At 40.9% G+C, this 18,856-nt stretch overlaps 1 protein-coding gene across 9 annotated transcripts in view; it reads left to right on the top strand.

The window, feature by feature from the left end:
- enox2 (ecto-NOX disulfide-thiol exchanger 2) overlaps nt 1–18,856 on the top strand; it is a 262,213-nt gene that overhangs the window by 171,422 nt on the left and 71,935 nt on the right. For all 9 annotated transcript variants that reach the window (XM_036575624.1, XM_036575632.1, XM_036575627.1 and 6 more), the window contains 2 exons: nt 1,119–1,250; nt 18,594–18,749. In XM_036575624.1, the coding sequence (XP_036431517.1) occupies nt 1,119–1,250; nt 18,594–18,749 (288 nt within the window). The remainder of the gene's footprint in view (nt 1–1,118; nt 1,251–18,593; nt 18,750–18,856) is intronic.

Here is an 18,856-nt window from a genome sequence, read left to right as displayed (position 1 = left end):
AGTTTCTTGTCTGATTATGTTTCATCTTTTTTTAATGAACAGAAAGTTACAGCAGTGATTGCAGAGAAATTCACAAAGTACCCATGATAAATAATTTTCCTGAAGGGTAGTCTTATTTAGAGAGCCTCACTCAATATGCTGTACTTACAAAAACATCAAACACATATAAAGCTATAGTGGACCTTACTGACTGCAGTATTATCATACTGCAGGCTCATTTTTATTTTTTTGCCTCTTACCTAGTATGAGGATGTCCCTGTCTAGGGCAGTTGGTTTAAATCATTACTTGTATGACAAATAAATAGCTAAATAAATGTTTTGGGATATTTTAGTCTGTTAATGTCTGTGTTTCTCCTTTTAATTTAAATTATTCTTTGTGCTCTGTTATTTTGTTTTATTTGAAAAAAGGCGAAGATAAAGCCATATGTTCTTTCTCTCTTACACTGTAATCTCTGTGAGTGGTGTTCATTGATTATAGGGGAAAATTCAGACCCAGACCTCTTGTCTCACAGGCTAGTGCTTATTCTTTTGGATGAGCTTACACAGTGCATGGCTATTTCCCTTCCGTTATCACATTATACTGTAATTGTTTTATAATAACATCAGTCTGTGCTCCTTCCTGAGCCATAGAGGAATATGAATGAGACTAGTCAGATTGTAATGTTTCAATGGCTCGATTTTATTGACACTGCCTCAAAGTGAGGCACCTCTGCTGTCTGAAAAGTACGAAACAGAGATGGTGAAAGAGACATCTTCCCCGGCTTGCATGATTTGCAGTGTTGAATTGTTTTACTTGAGGCTCTTCTGAAGGGATTTAAATAATGTTTGTTGTCTATTGCTTTTTCACACTTGGCAGGAGCCAATGATGCCAGGGGGCTGTTTATATTTTTGTGTGTGTCTGCCTGCTCATTTTCACATGTGAAGCTAAAAAAGGCTTTGATTTTGAACTGATAGTCAGTGCCACATGACTTTCCCATGTGAATTTTTTTCAGAATTCAAACTTTTTATTTAGCCTGCGGTTTTTAGTTTCAAAACATTTTTTGGTTATTTGTTCAGGAAATATAGTAGTAAAGAAAATGAGTGAAATTAATCTTCATTTTATGTTGCTTCTTCTACAGAGGGTCTGCGTAATATTGCCATGGACTCCAATTCCTTGGGAATGCCGATGTCAGACCCAAACGCCTGGGCTACTGCCATGAACAACCTGGGAATGGCGCCCCTAGGCATGACTGGCCAGCCTCTCATGTCAGGTAAGCCTGGTATACACAGAAATATCCCCCTTCATGTGAAAACATTGACAGTGGTTTATGCTCTCTGTGCTTCCACTTGCACCTAACTGTACCTGCAGGTCAGAAACCACCCATCTTTTATTTTTTTAATACATTTTTAGGCAAAATGGCCTTTAAGTGCAAGTTATTCCTTTTTCCAGTATCAGGAAAAAGCAGAAGACATATGTTTAACATAACATGACAAAAAATGCCGCCAACACTAAATATAATTTACATTTTTCAGTATGTAGTGTCTCCACTCTTTGCCTTTTATTACAGCTTCCATTCTTTTCATGAGACTTACTTTCAGTTTTTTAAAGAAATTTTGCAGGGATATTTTTCCACTCCTCCAAAGTTCAGTCTTAGAAGTTGGAAAAACACTTACTCTGCTTATTGTAGAGAAGAGTTCATAGAGCTATGTGACTCCTACAAAAGCTTGTACCAAGTATCAGTTGTCATAACACTTTTTGAGGTGAGATTGACTAAAGCAGCCTTTTATGTCAACAGATGCTTGTTTGTATAAGCCTCTTGTTAATGTAGGTTTATGTCACTTGTCATAAAAGACTTTTGCTTGTGTCATGTAGTCTGAAGAATGTTGCCTTTTAGTAAAATATTCTGGAGTCTGGATTCTGGGTTGGGCAGGGCATTGTTCTGAGAACAACAGCAGCTTCTTTGTTTGATTTGAAAATGTTGTCTGTTTTATTTTCTCAGCAACAGTTACTTGACACCTACGCATCCTTGCAGACCCATAGCGTTTAGTTGTCTTCTCACAGTGGATTATCTCATGTCTAATCTCCTCAGAAATATCTCCTGAAAAAAGAGTGAACTTCTACTTAATGGCCATTTTTTACTGGAAATTAAATAAATGAAGGGTGGTCTACACACTATAAAAATCTACAATTTATGAACTAAGCCATGAACTAGTCAGGATTTAAGCTTTGCTGTCTTCAAAGATTCATTCTGGTTGCTTTCAGCAGTCATCAGAGCAGGTTTGTTTTGTTATGCCAGTTTGCAATTTGCGAACAGACACAAGGTTTGACTCTGTTGTTTGTCACAGACATGAAGTGTTTGAGAAGACAGACAACTTTATGTTGTTGCCAAACAAACAATAGACATTCAAAATAAATTAAAAGCATATTGAACGCATCAGAAATGTAGCTTCAACAGTCCAACCAAGATGTTTTTAAATCCTTTGTAATGTTTGTTTAGTAAATGTTCATCCACACTGCTCTGAAGAACAAGTTTTCAGCCAGTGTCTGCCACTGGCTGTATCTGAAAAACATAATAGGACATTTTATTGCACTTTTCTTTAAATTTAAGGGCACAGAGGGCAGATTCTGCTGCAGGAAGTGGTTGAGAAGCATGTTGTGTCCATTATCCGTGTGAAAACTTCAAGCCCACTCTCACACTGCAGTGTGGCCAATTAGTCTCAGGGGCTTTTTTTGGCGAGCTGATTTGTTGGTAGCACAATGCGAATGGATTGCTCATGTGTGCCTTACTCAGAGGGAGAGGCTTCTTCTGCCAGCTGGAGAGGCAGACAGAACATCTCCGCTGGTGTGCTGGTGTGAGTCACAGCAGTGGAGCATGGGCTTAAACCTACACACCTGCCACACTCTGAGCCTGCAATCCTCCCCCTGAACCCACCTTCATATATAATCCCCACCAAAGTGCAGCAAGCCATTCAGAGACGCTATGCACCAAACGTCTTTCTGATTCTGCTGGGATTACACTGGAAGGCAAACAGCAAAGTGAGCGACTTAACAGCATTCCACAGCAGTGCAGTAATTTGGAACTGGAACATGGAATAAATGAAATACCGTAAGGCCAACTGATGGGCCAGGGTGCCTCTTATTTTTATTTTATTTTCAATGCCATTAAAAACGTGGAGCAGGCATATATCAGCTCCCCATTAGCTATGTGTGCTTGCTATCCCAATGGCCTCCCTAAGTATTACTGCAGGCATGTGTCTTTCTTCCCTGCAGACATGTATCTTTCTTCTTCTTTATTAGAACTGCAGCTCTGTGCGCTTTATAAATTGTCTGTTTTATCTTGTTTAAATTCACATCTTATCAACAGAGTCGCCGAAATATATGCATTGCCGTACTCCAGCGTGAGTGCGTATTTCAAGTAAAGTGGACTGTAGGGATATTCAAGCCACCCACACTACTTTTTTCCCCTATTGAATTTCAGTGTTGATATTTACTGTGCCTCAGACTCTCCCTGTTGCAAGATCACTGCTCAAGAGCGAATTATATACTTTACCAAGCAGGTTATAGGCTGGCTTTTGGAAGGGTTGGAATACTGATGGGTGTTTTATGTGGGAGAGACCAGAAAGCCTTGATCTGTGAGCCACACAGCGGGGCACTGAAATGCTGTTAATGTGCCCTGGCTCTCTGGAGCTCGTCCTGCCACCGCTGTAGATTCGTCCTTCCAATCAGTTCCTCCATCGTGTATACTGGAGACCCTCTGCTTCCTCTGATTTTCAGCTTTTCAGACATATGTGGAATGTAAGTGATATATGCATAAAGGTTTGCAGATACCCCTTCTGATTAGTGAATTCAGCTACTCCAGAGTGTGCCCATTGCTAACAGAGATGTTTACACATTTGTATAATCTCCATAGAAAGCTTTGCCAATAGAATGGGATGCTCTGGAGCAGCCACAGAGGGCTCATGCCCATTGCCAAGTATTGGCTAGAGGGCTACAAAGCAGGGGTATGGAGCAGTGGAAATGCATTCTCTGGAGTGATGGAGCACCATCCAATACCTTTGGGATGAGTAAGAGTGACATTTATAACCCAGGGGCAGTTGCCCGAAAACAACAGAATTTAAACATTTAACATTTAAAGTAGGAGTTAGGACACCACTGGGGTTGTTCTAAACTTATGACAGTATTTAGCAAATTTGATCTAGTTAGTATGTTTCTGTAATACGCTTTTGTTATCTAGAGTTAGGATAATATTATGAACATAGGAACTGTTGTTGTGTAATAGCTTTTGTCCTAAATTCAGTCCTAATTGAAGTTGTCATGGTGACTAAAGCGATAAGATTTCAGAGTTAGGATGTTTCTGTAATACAGCCCAAGAACTCATCACCAAACATCAGACCTCACTAATGCTCTTGTGGCTGAATGCAGTCAAATCCCCAAAGCAATGTTCCAGTGTTCCAAAGAGTAAAGGCTGTTACTGCAGACAATAGGGGGACAAACGTCCTATTAATACCCTTGATTTCAGAAGAAAAGTTTGATGAGCAGGTTTCTTCAAACTTGTTGACATTTAGAGTATGTGTCGTATTTTGTTTACACACACAGTGCACCAGTAGTGCCGCATTTTAAAAATGCTAACAAAAATTTGTAGTATAATATTTTTTTTTTTATTCACTGTCTTATGTACTCCACAGCACTTTGTCCATTTAAACAGGACCACTCATGTACTCCTGACATTGTAGAGATTCAAACTCATCTTCCAACCACAGCGAAAAACCTTAGACAGCTACGCCACTTCTAAAACGGTTTTTCATTAAATATTCAGTTGTTCAGTGTTGGAAGTATTAATGATACAGTATGTTCAGAAAGGTGTGCTGTGACATCATTTACCATGATTACAATGTTGTATCGCCATATCGCCCACCCCTGGTTTGTAGCCATCTTTTTTTGGTTGGTTGATGCAGACTGTTCCGGTTCAGGCTCTCATTTATGGATCCTTTGAAGCTGCTTGAAGTTCACCTGCCGTACCCAGTTGTGTGCCGTAGCCAGTTGTGAACTGAGTGGATTGCAAGTTTGTTAGGGAGGGTTGGGTGCTGTCTGGCAGCCCTCCTCTCCTCATTAATCACACAGGGAAAACAGCTGTTGCCTCCCCCCCTTGCCCAGCCTGCACTGGACCCCTACTTTCCACTACTTCCATTCCACACCGCTGTTTTGCTGTATCAGCAGGTTTTGCTGCTTCACTTGCAGCTAGACTGATCACACATAGCACTCATATTTTTACTGCAGATTTGTTCTGGCCAATCAGCCAGCTTAAAAGCTCCATCTTTAGCCTATGTTGTTATACGTTGTTATACAGCTGATTAAAATCAATATAGTCATACTAAAACATCAGAAAATCAAAAAAAATATATATATAGGAAATTAACTGTGGTCAAGCATGCAGTTGCGAAACTGCACCATTCTAACAAAGAGTCCTGTATGTACCCTACATATACTAGGAATTCCTTTGTCTCACAGGCTGTTCACTTATTTAATGGTTAGTCATAGATTTTGTAGGGTTAGGTGTTTTACATATTTTTTCCCCTCATTCAGATGATTCTGTCCTTTATGTTGCTACGTGATCATTAATTTGCACTACCGATTGTTTTGTATGTTTTTAAAAGGGAACAGTCCTGTTTGGATTTTTTTTAAGTTAGAAGGTGCTACATCATGCCGGCAGGTGTGTAGGTTTGAAAAAAAACACTTTTTTTAACAGTGCAAAAACCATACCAATGTTGTGTTTGGTCATGTGTACCATCATGCATCGACTTTTTAGCAGTTACCTGCTCAAGTTAACTTATTGGCTGACTTGGAGTAAGAACTTTCATTAATTCCACAAAAAAATGTAAATCCTTACTGAAGTTGCAATGCTAGATGACTTGCAGTAAATGTGGGGCCAATCAGATAATGAAAGTAGAAAGAAAGAAAGAATCAGGACTCATTACTCATCATTCTGGGAGACTTTAACAGTGCAATTCTAACTAAAGAAATGCCCAGGTACAGACAGCACGTCACCTGTGCCACAGGAGAAGGAAACATTTTGGATCGTTGTTACACCACTAACAAAAATGCCTATGACACCATCACATGCGCTGATCTTGGTAATTCCGATCACCTCATCCTTATATACAGGCAGAAACTCAAAACCAGCAAGCCTGTCATCACAACAGTGGAGAGGTGGACCAGTGGAGACACTGAAAAACTACAGGGTTGCTTTGAATCCACAAACTGGGTTATTTTTGAAGAGGCCTAGATGAATATACAGACACTGTGACATCATACATCAGTTTCTACGAGGACAGTTGCATTTCAACTATGACACAAGTGAAATACAGCAACAGTAAACCATGGTTTTCAGTTGAAAAGGGCTTTGGAGGGAAAAGGAGGCAGCATTCAGCAGTGGGGACGGAATTCTCTATAAAGAGGCCAAATACAAGCTGGATAAAGGGGTTAAAGCAGCAAAGTAGAAAAGCCACACTGCTGCTAATGACCCAACATCAGTCTGGAAGGGCCTTCAAGAGATGGAGGCCTCCCACTACAAGGTAAGAAAGACTCCCCCTCTCCTGAATGATCCTTAATAGCCAATGACCTGAATAAGTTCTACTGCAGGTTTGAATGCCCAAAAGACTGTATTCAGCTTTTCTCTCCCGGTCATCCACACTCCTCCCCCACCCTGGCTCTCTCACCTCTGCCCCCTGCTCTCACCATCAACGAGCAAGACGTTAACAGATTTTTCAGCAGACAGAAGGTGAGAAAAGCCCCAGGACCTTTCCAGCCTAAAGCACTGCTGTGATCAACTTGCACCTATTTTTACCAACATCTTCAACAAATCCACCGGAACTCTGCTCTGTTCCCACATGCTTCAAAACATCCACCGTCATTCCAGTCCCCAAAAAACAATACTGAACTAAATGACTACAGACGAGTTGCCCCGACCTCTGTAGTCATGAAGATCTTTTAACTCCTGGTCCTATCCCACCTGAAGATCATTACAAACCATCTGCTGGATGCCCTGTAGTTCGCGTACAGAGCTAACAGGTCTGTTGACGACATGGTCAACTTGGCTCTTCACTTCATTCTAACAGCATCTCGACAGTCCTGGAACCTACGCTAGAGTTCTGTTTTGGACTTCAGCTCGGCCTTCAACTCTGTAGTGCCAGAACTGCTGCAGGTCAAATTGTCCCAGCTTTCGGTGTCAAATCCCATCTGCCGGTGAATCATGGATTTCCTGATAAACAGGAAACGGCATGTGCGGCTACGAAATCACGTCAGACCCCCAAGCCCTTAGTACTGCAGTACCACCAATTTGCATGCTCTAACCCCTTCTTTTCAGTCTCTACATCAATGAGCGTGTCTCTGAGGAACCAGCTGGGAAGATCCTGAAGTTTGCAGATGACACTGCTGTGGTGGGCCTCATAGCCAACGGTGATGAGTCTACCTACAGAAAGGAGGTCGAGCAGCTGGTCTCCTCATGCAGCAGTCACCAACAATGGATCTGTGGTGTCCACTGTGGAGTTCCTGGACACCGCCATATCCAAGGATGTGAAGTGGGAGAGAAATATGTCCTTTCATCGCCAAGAAAGCACAGAAAATAATGTTCTTTCTGAGACAGCTGAAGAAATTTAAACCTGATGATTGAGTTCTACACAGTGATCATCAAGTCCATCTTCACATCATCCATAACCATCTGGTTTGGTTCCTCAACCTCACAAGAACGAGCCGAAGTCCAGCACATAATCAGGACAGCGGAGAGGATCATTGGATATAGTCTGCCGATGTTTCAGGACATTACAACAGCAGGGTGATGAAGCGTGCTGGCAAAATAACAGCTGACCCCTCTCCTCCTGGACGTTAACTCTTCCACTGGTCTTGCCACTTCCCTCTGGTAGAACACTCAAGGCCATCAAAGCCAGCACAACCAGACATGCTAACAGCTTTTTTCCCCAGAGCTGTAGAGCTCATCAACCACAGTAGATACTTCGGACTTTACACTTAAACTGAGCCAACAAACCTCCCTTACAGTATTACAGTATAACCCTAAAGTAAATTTTTACTAATGGTGTAACTCTATATATTCTGTGTATATAATAGGTTTTATATTATATTTTATAGTACATATCTACTTGACCTACATATGTACAGATTTTTTTTTATTATTATTCTATATTCTATTTATTGTATTTCATCTAACTTTTCCCTTAGTTTAATACTTGTTATTAGTCTGTGTGTTGACTAGTCTGGTTTGTTTAGTATGTTACATGTCATACATGTGTGCACTCGCCAAGACAAATTCCTTGTATGTGTAACATACTTGGCGAAGTGAAAAGATTCTGATTTTATGTAGGCTATTCTGTACACCAGCTGGCCACTTGTAGATGTAACGTCAGACAATAGCTCATCTGTTGCTATACAGTTCATGTTAGTCATCCTCTAGTCCTTCATCACAGGACGCTGCCCACAGGACACTGTTGGCTGGATATTTTTTGGTTGGTGCACTATTCTCAGTCCAGCAGTGACACTGAGGTGTTTGTAAACTCCAGCAGCACTGCTGTGTCTGATCCACTCGTACCAACGCAACACACACTAACACACCACCACCAATGCCAGTATATGATATTTTACATGTACAGATCTCTGCATCTATCTCTACATCATGGGCAGGCAAAACTGCCTTCTGTGAAGGACACCGGATGTGCCATGTCGCCCAAAAATTCAAAGGCATTCAAAGGCGCTCCATAACTCCAAGCACTGTTCAGTTTCTCAGCGTGTCACAGCACATCACATAGCATTTTACCATAACTACATTAAATTAAAGCCATATTGAGACCACAGAAAGCCACCATAGATTGCATTTGCCTTGGAATTTACACAGAAAGGCAGCTAGTCTTTTAGATAAACAGACAAATGCCAATGGTAAGTTACCTCAGCTAACGTTACTATTCTAGCCTTTTTCAGCTCGTATCTTTCAGCTTAATAACTTCAACTCTTTCTTTTAAGAGGTAGAAAACTTATGTCAAACATAATAAGTGATGCTGACTGCTGTATTTCACTCAGTTTATATGAGTAGAGTGTAACAATGAACTTCAGCCAAGGCTTAGCTTAAGTCGCTATCATGTTGTGTAGCTCCGTTAGGGCTATGTCGAGAAAATTAACTGGGTTTGTCAAAATACAGCATCATCCACAAGAGAAAGGCTGATCATACTTATCAACAAATTCCATCACCTTTGCTATAATAGTTTTTAGCTTTTGGACTGTTTTTCGTGCTGTGGGAGATATTTTAGCTGCGCGGCTGTAGCACAAGCAGTATCGCCTAAACATTAACAGTGCTTTTCTGACATACAATAAATGTGTCATCAAACGTCAGTTTGAAACATCGGACAAATCTAAGCATCAGTCTGATAATGACAATTTTTTAAAAAGCAGCTACCGGCCTATACCGATATGATTCCGATATCATCCCTACGTTATAGCTAACAAAGTATACACAGAAACAGATGGACTGCAATCTGTAATATCAGAACTACAGAGTGCTCATATATGGTAAGTAGAGCAGATAAAATGGATAAAGAGTGTAGGTACTGCGGCTGGTCGATGTATATGTAAATAAAGTGACACCAAAGACAAATTTGCAGTATTGCTGAAGATAATTCTAGATGTCATGCAGTCCTTTCTCATACTCTGGAATCTTTTATCATTACAAAGGAAGGTGGAAGGGACGTTTAGTAGTGGTGCTTTTGTCCCTGGGACAAAACTTCTTAGAGGTGCACATACACTGTGCGTGATGCAGCCGTGTAAATAGCGTGGCTGCCATCACTCAGGAGAGCATGTAAGGGAGTGCATACTCCCCACTTTTCCGATTTCTTCTTTCCACAGCACAGAGCTTTCCATCAGGAGCTCAGCCGTCTTTGCCCAAGTAAACAGCTACCTCAGTCTCTACTGATCCTTTAAGTGGAAGTGTGTGTTAGTTTTTGTTATCCCTTTTTTTTAATATTCCCCCTTCAGTTCTCTGAGGCAGGATTTAGTTGTGCTGCCGCGAAGGAGAGTGCAGCTCCAAGAGCTCCAAGGCTCAAGCCAAGTGGATCGGCTCTTGACTTTTCATCCAGCTGTATAAATAGACTCAGTCCTATTAGTCCATCAAAAACGTCTCTGTTTTGGCTCTCTGGAGGAGAGGTGAAAGACCAAGCATTGCAGACAGCCACGACATGCTTCCAATGATGTGTATTTGCATAAACTTTGAAGTTTAAGGGTCTTCGAATTAGAAATGCGTGTTGTGGTCATGATTTTCATGGATTCACAGGACTCAGAAGAGCCAAAATTGACCTCACAATCTTCTGTTTGCAACCAGTATTTCTTGAGCAACTGTTGCCTTATTAGAATAGCATTTGCTATGCTTTATGTAAAAATAAGCAAAAAGAAACTTTTAATTGTAGCCGTATGGGTAAGAGGATGGCTGTACTTCTGTTTCACTTCCATTAAGATCATTCCCTAAAAGTCTGTTCATTACTCAGTTCACTTTGCGCATATTACAGTAACCTTACTGTCTGTTTAGCAGTCTACCAATGCGTGTGCTTATCTCGACAGACAACATTGGCCAATTTGCTGCAGTCTTTTGGGGATAAAATGACCTTTGCTGATGATTATGAAGGCTGTTTTTCTGTGTATTTTAAGCAAATATGTTAGACAGCCCCCTTAGCATACTATGTACAAGCATGTAGAGATTTTGCACACTACTCCTTTGAGTAATGGTATGCACCATCATGGGGCATTCACATGTCAATGCTAATGAATATATCCGGATTCTCATTGCTAGCTCTTGGCAGCCTGAATGAAGTGCCATAGCTAAGCCTTCCAGCCGATCCTCTAATGAAAGTAGATGACTGTTTTCAGCATAATGATTTCATTAATTTGTTTTTGTTTAGATTTTGATTACAGTCCAATTACACATGGGGGCTGGGACAGGGATTTATTGGACCTATCATAGCTGTGAGAAAGGTAAAGCAAGATGAAGAGACATTACACCTCCATAGGTGGCAAGCAAATATGCATACAGTATAAACGTGGCCTACGCTCACACACTGTATTTCCCTTCCCAAGCTGATACTGGCCTTGAATTGTGAAGATGAATACACTAGTCATATTATTCACAGAGCTTTGTTGTCAGCTCCTATTAAGCACTGTTTACAATGGACTGTTTAGAAGAATAATATCCCATTTCCTGACAAAGCTCAACACGATTTTCTGCATTATGCAGTATGATTGTGGTCTAACCACACTATAATGATGTGCTGCGGAAGTGTTAGGGTTGTTTTTTTTGTTTTTGTTCCCATATCCCCATCTGGCAGCATTATCAGCCTATTGTGCGCTCTAGCACTCATTGCCTCCCCGCAATATTAGAGAAATGAGAAAATCCTAAATGATGAATTTCTCTTCTGTTCCCAGAGACCCCCTTGGCTCAGTGCTCCTGGCATTAGGGACGTACACTGGTTTCCAGGCCTGCGCTTTTGCCTCCCCTGCCTCATGGCGAAGCCTCGGCTCAATTGGGATGCAAAACGGCTGGTCTTTGAGCTGACGATTTCTTGCTAAGCCTTTTGGCATGGTATGCGGAATAGGGGTGGAGGGGTGGAGCTGTGCATGCCTCATTAGAGACTTCCCAACGTGCCTCTCGGGAGCTAGCTGTGCCTTTCGCTAGCTGCTGCTGCTGCTGCTGCTGCTGCTACTGCTACTGCTGCTGCTGGCGGGGGGGACGTTTGCCCAAGAAAATCAGGGAGAGCAGGGGAGCCTCCTCAGCCTTCAGCGCCATGCACCAACTGCCAGCAGCTCTGCACTTAAATGCCAGGCTGATTTTTCTGACTCCCCCTCTACTATTGATTGATGGCTGGCTAACTTATATGGCTACTACCTTTAGTGAACTTAGGATTCAGTGCCATCACATTTTGTAAGACCATCAAAGTACTGCAGGCTTATGAATCCTACATCAAAATTTAATGACAGATAAAGTGATCCACTTGTGAAATATTCAAAGCCCACATTTGTTTAAAGTCTTCCTTTGCTGCAGTCCTTGTTCATGCCTAAGTATTCCTGGATGTCGTAAACCTGTTGATCAGCACTAGGAGCGCTGTCAGCTGGCTTCAGCCACAGCTTGCACTTCCATCAGAGGGCCACAGTCTAGAAATACAGCCACAGAATTGGTGTGCTCTCAGCTGCAGACTCTTGTAGAGACTGGAAGCAGAGTGCTACTCTGATTTAAGAGCTTCCTCATCCCCATGACTCTTCTGTCTCTGCAACTCTCTGTTTTAGGTCATTAAATGAACAGAAACTTGAAACATGGATGCAGACTGCACACCCATTGTTCCTTACCTCCAAAAGATCTACCTGGGTGTCCTCTTAAAGCACAAACAGTAAAAATCAGTGCTGTTCTACAGCAGCATACTGGTCTTGCCTTTGCCTTCTGCCTGTATTGGGAATCCTGCTGAGGGAAACATGAAAAATCAAAAGTGCCCCATGCCAGTGCTTTGATCACCCACTGAATTCTTTTTTTTTTTTTTTTAAATCATCTTGAAAGAAGGTTTTGGTTGTGATCATCTGTCCAATGCATGTCATGAATAACGATCTTTCTCTGCTCTAATTTTTAACAGCCCGCTCTTTCTTCAAGAACAAGTCTGTGATTTCTCTCACCACTTAATGCGCTGTGTTCCATCCAAGAGCGGGTTCCATAATTCATCTGTGCGGCGCTTATTACCCCACTGCCAGGGTACCGAGCGCAAGGATAGAGTCTGGCACCTGCTGCTACAAGCCACATGAAAGGCCGTTGCACTAGGTTGCTCTCCTTTTCCCCAGAACACAGCTGTCAGACGCTCCTTTACTCTTAAACTATGGTGCGAGAGCAGTCAAGGGGCCTGTCAAAGGTTTCTCAGACTGCAGACACCATTCTGCATGCTGAACACTTTCAGGACATCCCGACTAGTGTATGTGAAAACTGATATGAAGACATCGCTAAGATTGCAGAAAAAATGAAATCTTCCATGACAATAAAAAAGTACTTGAGTAAAAAAATCTTATTTACTGTAACAATATAGTCAAAACATGTTTGAGTCTGAAGGTTGCTTTTTTATTTTTGCGCTGCTGCTGCAAGACTAATCTAGCTAACAAGAAATGAAAGCTTATATGTATCCATTAGCATTGTGCAAACTGCATGTCTAAATCGTCACAACCTGGCTTAAAACTTTCTCAGTTAGAGCTTGAAACATTTGCCAGAACCAGACGGGACCCGATGGGATTTTGTTGGGTTCAGTCGATTTCCGGACTTCGGTGTCAAAAATATGTGTCTGTCTCTGGTTGGGTTTAAATTCCACATTCGGCTTCTCATAGCCTGCCTCCCACTTTGATTTTATCCTGTATTCCCCTTACTTTAGTTTACTTTAGTTTTCCTACTTAGTTTTTTCTTTCTTTACACTTTCATTACATTAAAATGTTTAATCTGGTGTGCTGGATTCATGCTGTCATGTTGTTGACAGGATTTCACAAGTTTCATGAAGCCTGTGCTCCTGAGAAAATGGATGTGCAGGAAATAAAATAGCAAATCAATTCAGTGGAGAACAGCTCAATGCAGCCAAAAGGACATTTATATTTGTTTGCCCAAAATATTTTTATGTTGTATGTTCAGTGTGCTGTATGTCGCATCTTTTATATAAACAAAAACAGAAGCTATCTCTCTATATCAGTACAGTATGAGAAAAATTAGGCAGCTGAGACTTGGATCAAACAACCTGATGTGTTTTGGGTCAGGGTCAGGCTCAGTTTGCGTTCGAACTTGGAAAAAAAGCAATCCGATGTGTAGAGTCCAGTGTTGGGGTGACACTGTGCAAAGCATTTAAATAATAAATGTCTTCTTTACATGTGTTATCTATGTCTGTCTGTGTACATAATTTGTACTTCCTGCATCGACTGACTGCGGAACTCTGATTGTGAATGCAAGCAGCATGAGTGCAGGAAGCTCTATAAAGTCTGTGAACCATCTGTCAAAACATCTAATCATACTAATATGAAACTGGTGGTTAAAGATCTTCATGCTGCAGAAGAGAGAGCCCCAAGCTCACCTAAACAGACCATGACGAGCATACTTTGCAGCAGCTGTTTTTTAACAGTGGCTAGTTTCTCGATTTTTACGCAGCATCAGCTATTCATGATTTTAATCAGCATAAAAGGCTTGGATACTGACGTGTATTTTAAATTGTATTTACTGTGATTGACTGACTATTTTTTTAATAAATGACTGAAAATGACCACTGGATTGTCTCTTGTTCAGGTGGTACAAGAGGCATTTACATTAGAAGTATAATGAGATTACTTTTTTGCAGGACTAAGTTAAAAATAAGTAAAGAAATCCCATTACATTTTGAGAGAAGTAATTAGTAACTAGTATGCTCAGATAGAAAGTTCTCTAGCTGTATTCCACTTCAGACCAAAACCATCAGAACTAATTAAAGCTCTAGTGTCAAGTTATTAAGTAATCTTAAATAGACTTGCTTATGTGGTTTCTAACCACCGCATGACATTCCACTATCTAAGAAAATGGACAGTTGTAACTGGCTGCTACTGCAATGCAACATAATGTACTAGAAAGCAGTAAATGTCTGTGATATGAGCTGAAATAACAAACCCTGTAAAAGAGGCATGTATGCATACTCTGATTATGACAATATGCATGCATAGAGATGCTCTTGATGTAAAGACAACTTTTAGAGGTCTCTGACCTCCATTATTATATGTGCACTGGTTACGTGTGACAGTCTACCTGGAATCCTTCAAGCTCTGGGTCAGCCAGTATCTCAGAGCCTCAGAGCTGATCTGGGCTCTGATAGGCCCGCTTTCTGCTGCCTTCCCACTTGCTGGAAGCACTGATGAGTGATGAGCTGAAAATAATGCAGCACCTCTCTGCACTGTGCTCACATTGACTGTGCTACTGCTGCCGCATATCACCCTGTGTGTGATCCGTCACCTGCTGTTATGAACCTTACTCCCTCATCATGGTTGTTTTTATCCTCTTTTTTTTACCAGGGAAGGTGTATTTCAAACACACATGGCTTTTGAAGCTTGGAATCACTGTTCAGAAGTGTGGAAATGTTATGTTATGTTTTGTTTTTGTTTTTTTCCCCATTTCCAAGTGACTGATGAGATATTTTACTTTGTCCTTTTTCAAAATAATAGCCAGAACCTGTTAGATAATTTAGCGTAATTTAGTTAGACTGTTTGTGTGTGTGCCCCTATTATACCAAGATGTATTAGACCGTCAGCTTATCGTCTGCGGAATTATCACATTGTACAATACTATTGTGACCAAAATCCAGTTATGGAATACCACATGAACGCTCCTGAGCCTTACCCTATAGCTTGCCTTATCTCTGATTATAGTATAATTACCATATAATTAATAACTGTGCTAGCTGCTAATATTACATAATAATGTATAATGGTAACTATATTCCGCACAGATTGCATGTAACACCGTTAACGTCTGGTGGGTTTATGCATTTGTTTGATTGGTAACCAAAGTATTACAAAGTATTAACTGGTGCGTTGACACCTTTTTTGGAGAAGAGACTATAAAACAAAACATTACCAAATGAATAAGTATTCACAGATAATAATAATAATAATAACATTTATACATGTAAATGTTGTATTTCAAAAGTGACAAGTCTGGTAACTTGGCAAAAGCTAGTACAAATAGATAATTGTAGCATATTATTTATCATTTAAAACCTTATTGTGGTTTTCAAATACATTAAATATGGAACAAAACATTGAAATTAAAATTATTTTTAATATTTATATCTACACTATATAATATTTTGTATAAAGTATGACCAATGATTCTAACTTGCATCTCTTAGACCATGAAGGGGTTAAGATGATTAAGGGCTGCACCCCTGGAGCAACTTGAGGTTCAGTGTTGGTATACAGTGGGCTTGTACCCATGTAGAATCAAGCCAGCAAACCTCAGGATGTTAGGCAGTTGCCATTGAGCTACCTACTTCAGCTGTTACTACAAGGTAGAATCGCTTGTTTTTTCGATTTGGAAATGGGGATTATTCGGTGCTCACATTTCCCCTGCTGTGTTGAGCAGGCTTAGATGAAATCTCCCCTTTCAAGTCGGCCTTCTGTTTCAGCGACTCGCTCTGTGTTTCTGAATAATGCTGGGTGATTAAGTGCTGCCGAATTAGCACTGCTGGCTCAGAGCTCGCAGCAGGGGCAGTGGAGCCAGGTCATTGGCCATTGGCATTCAGCACAGACTGTAGCAGCTTAACCAACATTGTGCCCTGTCTCCTCACCTGCTATCAGACCTCCTCTCATTCAGAGAGTTCTACAGAGAGAAGTCATCACCCGGACGTCTGGGTTGCAACTTATCACCCGCCTCCATTAGTGGGTGTGGGACGTGAACGCCCACGGTAATGCAATCAGTAAGCCAGACGGAGGGACTTTCTGCTTCCCAGCCTCTGTTTGATCATGCTGCACCTCCTGTCCCAAAACCTGCTAATGGTGCTGTTGGAAGGGATGGCTGCCACCTGCATATCCCTCGTCTGTCTGTTCAGCTCTGTCTGTTGTCTTTTTTTCCTCCAAGTCTGGTGTTCTTTGTCTCTGCAAGACTGTTTGTCTGTTTTGGCTCTGCCACGCCTCTGTAAGAAAGCAGTCACGACGTAATGTGATGTGGTTAGTGTTTGGTCTTGCCCATCTAGGTTCTCGTTATTGTCCTCTAGTGGAGTTTCCTGACAATGGATTAAAGTGTGTAATGTAATACAGTGGGCCTGCTGAGGCTCATTTGAAGCTGCCTGTCTGTTCAGGAACTGTTGGATCATCTGAAAGCACCTTGTCCTAGAGATGTGTCTTATGGGATGTGTGCAAATAGAATTTAAACTCACCTTTTATGTCAAGTCACTTTGAACACTTCCCTTGTAATATGTAGCCCTTTTTAATCTTTCATTTGTTGTTTCCTGAGTGCCGGTGAAGGCTCAGTTATAGGCTGGTTATGATTGGGTTTGACTGCTGCTGCTGACTAGGCACTATGACCAATGTAGGCTTTTGAGATCATGTGCAATATGGGCAGGCAGGCAAAAGCTGTTTCCAGATGTTTGAGCTTGTCTTCAGCACATATGGCAAGTAATGAAGTAATGCCACAGTGAACCTTGCTCAAATCAGAGAACATAAACATGCTTGTGTTTTAACTTTGGTGTGATTTGGTAAAATCACATCAGCCTATGAATTGTGTTGATAAAATGCTAAAATATAATGGATTTCTGTGTTAAGTTAGCCTATAGACTGCTGGTACACAAACCTACTATTGACATTTATTATTATTATTGTTATTATTATTATTATTATTATTAATAATAATAATAATAATAATAATAATAATATATTTTTTGTTTCCTTTTGCTATATTTTAATCCTTGTGCTGTTTATCTTTTTTCTGTTTTATTTTAATGTAGTATCATTACACTTTCCTGTTTTCACATTCTGATCTGTAGCTGTGCTTATGAGTTTCATGAATATTTATTTAATACATTGCTTTTGTACTAAGATGTACTGGGGTACCTTGACTGGGATATATGATTTTTTTTGTTTGTTTATTTTTGAGTACTCTGATGGAACCACAGTGTCAGTCACTTAAGCCAAAGTTCATGTTTTATGAAGAAAGATGTTCTGAGCGTGGAAGGCAGCAGCGCGGCCGTATCTGTTTAGCACAGCACAACCACAATAAAAAAACGAAAAAGAAAAGAAAAAATGCTGCCGTGCACTGCTATAGAACGCTTTGAAGCCAGACAGTGTATCAGCATTGATACAGGACATGGATCACGCATTAAAAGAAAACACAGATTAGGAGTCACCTATGCTTTCCTTTCGTGCATTTTAAAGCCATGGATAATGCGTTTTCTGACATTTAAATTGTCTGACTTGATAACCTGATCATGATAGATGCAAATCTGTCTGTGATTCCTGATACTATTGTCAGTCAGCTTAAGCCTAGACCAATAGAATATGGGCTGTGTGAGTTTTAACACCTTGGAAATCTACAAACATGGGAAAAATTGGGTGTTAACTCTGTCTCTCTCTGTTCATTTTCTGATCTTAGAAAGAGAGATTCTGCTGAGCCTCTGTCAAATCGAGTTCTCACAAAGGCAAATACAGTCACTCACACAGAGGCAACTTTTGGCTGTTCTTATTTAGTTCAAAGTTGAATCAAAATGAACTGGCTGGTTCAGACAAAAGACATATTTCTGGTGAGTACAGACACCAGTGCTGGACACACTTTCAACTTCCCTCTCTCCACAGGTGCATGACAGAGTGGACGGAGAGGGCAGTGTCATTTCCATATCAAAAAGCCTCCTGCTGGAAGTACAGCTGTGGTCTAGTGCCGAGCCTATATAAGAACGCTATTGTGCTGTTTGTCTCCACTCTGCAAAAGCTACAGAGCCTTTAACTAAGAATATACAAAAATTTGGTCACATTGTGCTGTGTACATGCCAATACCTGGCATGTTTTATCTAGCAATAAAATTTCTGTTTTCTTTGTCTCCTTCCTGCAGATTTTGACCCCAGTCTTGGTCTGATGACAGGTATTGCTCCAATGAATCCCATGATGCCCGGCCTGGGCATTGTACCCCCGTCTATCTCCCAGGATTTGCCCATCGTGAAGGAGATCATTCACTGCAAGAGCTGCACCCTGTTTCCCCCCAACCCCAGTAAGTCTTATCAGGAGAATGTCAACACCATTCTTGACCCTGTTTCAGAGCACTCTGCGTCTCAGCATTTAGCTAGAGTTAGCATTTATGCATCAATAAGCATTATT

This window comes from Colossoma macropomum, unplaced genomic scaffold, assembly GCF_904425465.1.
Source record: "Colossoma macropomum unplaced genomic scaffold, Colossoma_macropomum, whole genome shotgun sequence".
NCBI classification, from domain to species: Eukaryota; Metazoa; Chordata; class Actinopteri; order Characiformes; family Serrasalmidae; genus Colossoma; species Colossoma macropomum.
Note: the sequence above shows the minus strand (reverse complement) of the source record. Positions and strands in the feature narration are given on the sequence as shown.